Source organism: Euphorbia lathyris, chromosome 4, assembly GCF_963576675.1.
Source record: "Euphorbia lathyris chromosome 4, ddEupLath1.1, whole genome shotgun sequence".
Lineage (NCBI taxonomy): Eukaryota > Viridiplantae > Streptophyta > Magnoliopsida > Malpighiales > Euphorbiaceae > Euphorbia > Euphorbia lathyris.
This window is the reverse complement of record NC_088913.1, coordinates 74166453-74169666: the sequence shown is the minus strand read 5'-3', so window position 1 is coordinate 74169666 and position 3214 is coordinate 74166453. Positions and strand designations below refer to the sequence as shown.

Below are 3214 nucleotides of genomic sequence, written 5' to 3'. Positions count from 1 at the left end.
CCATGTTTATTTGGTGAAATTAAATAGAGGAGGGGATAAAATATAGAATAAAGAGGAAATAAAATATTTCTAATATTTGGTTCGAAAAAAGAATGATACTATGCTACCAGTATACTAATATTCAATTTACCAAAAAGTATACTAATAATAAAATGATTAGAATATTCTTTTATATATATATATATGATATTGGATACATAAGTGATTTTTTCATTTCATCATTATCAGAAAACAGTGAGTTAGCGACCGAAATCCTGATCACTAATTTAGTCACAAATGTGTTTTAGCGACCGAATGTGATCAGTCGCTACTTAGTGGGTTGTTAAATCTGCAACCCTATTTGCATGAGCGATCGCAAAAAAATTGCAACCTTAAAACCGATCGCAAAAGTCCATCACGTATTTAACGATCGGTGTTTTGCGACCACTTGTAGTCGCTATCACTGAAACATGACCCACTATCATATGCATTGGTGACAATTTACTGACAAATTACTTATAAAATATTTTTCGGTAAGTTTGCAGATAATTTATGGATTTCATTTATTACTTACGGACTTATTAACGGTAGCAAATAGAAAGGAGGAATTCAAATATACAACGGTCACCAATAATTTGACTAAACGCAGCATATCACAAGAACAACAAAATTACAGAACTAATTGACACGCTGCGTTCCATTATCCACATCCTTCTTCCGTAAAAATCTGTTCAGACTTGCTCTAGTGTGCTTGTCCGTGAAAACAGGAAACGCAACTAACAATTCCAACTGCACAAAGATGATTCCCATGTCAGGTCATCAATTCATACGGATACAGGAAACCAATCACAGCAGGTTGATGACATATTAAAGCTTCTCACCCATTGGATCCTATCAACAATTGTACAGTGAAAATTGAGCGTTAGATTTGTAAATGAGAGGAGCGTCTTATTCCTCAAATTTGTATATAAATGCATGTGCATACTGTAAATAAGATTGAGAAAAGAGATTTAAATTTTTTCAATAATCGTTTGCAAGTTTATCATGGTATCAGAGCATAAGCTTCATTGCTAGCTCTTTCTTCTCTTCTTTTCTCAATTTTAGCTATTATGGCTAACATCCCTGGAAATTTATATTTCCTACCTGGAAATGAAACTTTAGCTTTAACCCTCGTTTCTCAAATCCTTACTGGACCTAATTACCATCAATAGCCAAGGTCAGCAAAGGTAGCTCTCATATCCAAAAATAAATTTCCCTTCGTTGATGGAACTTTCACTATTCCAGCAACTAATGATCAACTCTACCCAACCTGGCAAAGATGTAACAATATGGTGATTTCATGGTTGTTACACGCTGTTTCACCTCAAATTGCTCAGAGTATTATATGGATCGATAAAGCTTGTGATATGTGGAAAGATCTTCATGATCGCTTATCACAAGGGGATTCTATTCGAATTTCAGAATTGAAGAAGGAGATACATACCTTCAAACAGAGAGAACTTGCAGTTACTGACTATTACACAGGACTCAAGATATTATATGATGAGTCGCTGAACCTAAGGCCATTACCAAAATGCAGCTGTGATCCATCTTGCAACTGTGGTGCTTTTCAAGCATTCAAGGATCAATATGATGCAAATCAGGTAATAACATTTCTCCAAGGTTTAAATGAGAATTATGCTACAGTCTGCTCTTAAATTTTGATAATGGAAACATTACCTTCTCTTAATCGTGTTTATGCTTTAACCATACAGCATGAGAGACAACTTAGTCACACTACCAAAACTAAGGCTGGTCCAATTCCTTTTGCTGGTTACACAAACACCAACCAATTTTCATCTAGCCCCTCCAAATCACAAAACTCATATAAACCCAAGAACTCACACAATTCAAGAAAGAATTATGGCAAAAACCCTCCTATGTGTAGTTATTGTAACACTCCTAGCCATATTGAGGATACCTGCTTTAAGAAGCATGGATACCCACCTAACTATAACAATAAGCACAAGAACAAACATGTCATGGCTAAGGTGAATTATGCTGCACAAAGTCAGTATGGTGATATTGATTCAGAATAAGATCAGGAGTATCAAGTTGATCATTCAACTTAACAGCAGCAGACTATACCAGAGAATCAAATGCTCACTAAAGCACAGTACCAACAGTTGATAGCCTTGCTGCCCCAATCATTTGGCAAAGCTCAGAATCATACAAGCAGTGCAAATCTTAGTGCTAAGGTGGACAAATCTGGTATAATTCTTAGCACTTTCTCTAATATGTCAACCAGGGAAACCTGGATCATTGACACATGTGCTACAGATCACATTGTATGTGATATGAGATATTTTGCCTCTTATGAGGAAGTAACTGACTGTCATGTACAGTTACCAAATGGAAATTCTGTAATAGTCACTCACATTGGGGAAATATGCTTATCACCAGATTTGATAGTGCATAATGTGCTATATGTTCCATCTTTTGAATATAATCTCATTTCAACGGGCAAACTTATAACCATAAACAGTCTATGCATAGTGGTAACCAAAGAAGGCTGTGTGCTACAAGATCTTACAAAATGGCACATGATTGGCTATGCTAGGGAGCGTGGAGGTCTCTATTATCTGGAACACCCTTTACCCAAGCTTTCTTTGTTTACAGGACCACAAGTTATGTCTATATCAAATTCAAATAAACACCCATGGCATTTCAGGCTTGGTCATGCATCAAAAAACAGAATGGAAAAGTTGGATCAGTTGATTCCGGTGTGTAGTGATAGTTTTCCTGATCCTTGTGATGTATGCCATAGGGCAAAACAAAAGAAATTATCATTTCAGTTAAGTGAAAGTTATTCGAGCAGCTGTTTTGATTTGATTCATGTTGACATATGGGGTCCAATTCAAAAATCTTTCACTAATGGGAATTACTTCCTAACTATTATGGGTGACCATAGTAGATATACTTGGATATCCTTAATGAAAATTAAGGGAGAAGCCAGATCCTTACTACAGTAATTTTGCAAACATATACAAACACAATTCCACAAACAAATCAAAACAATACACTCAGATAATGGCATGGAATTTCAAAAATGTACATTCATCGTAGACTCTGGAAAGTTCATTATATTCATGATATCATTCAATCGCTTACATAGGAACACAGGCAAAAGTGACATAATCTGCTAAACTTATAGGTTATTTTCTTTATCTTTCTGGCCTGCTTCTAGCAAATGAAT

The 3214-nt window shown here is 35.6% G+C and overlaps 1 protein-coding gene across 1 annotated transcript; it reads left to right on the top strand.

The window, feature by feature from the left end:
- Window positions 1-565: 565 nt before the first annotated feature.
- Window positions 566-2832, top strand: LOC136227424 (uncharacterized). The gene is made up of 2 exons (XM_066016085.1): window positions 566-1622; window positions 1734-2832. Exons 1-2 carry the CDS (start codon window positions 1308-1310, stop codon window positions 2055-2057), a joined length of 639 nt encoding a protein of 212 aa, XP_065872157.1. The 5' UTR covers window positions 566-1307; the 3' UTR covers window positions 2058-2832.
- Window positions 2833-3214: the final 382 nt, after the last annotated feature.

Coding starts and splice junctions, on each gene's coding strand:
- LOC136227424 (XM_066016085.1), top strand. CDS start 1,308: ATGGTGATTTCATGGTTGTTACACGCTGTTTCACCTCAAATTGCTCAG. Junction 1,623..1,733: donor ATCAATATGATGCAAATCAG/GTAATAACATTT, acceptor TTAACCATACAG/CATGAGAGACAACTTAGTCA.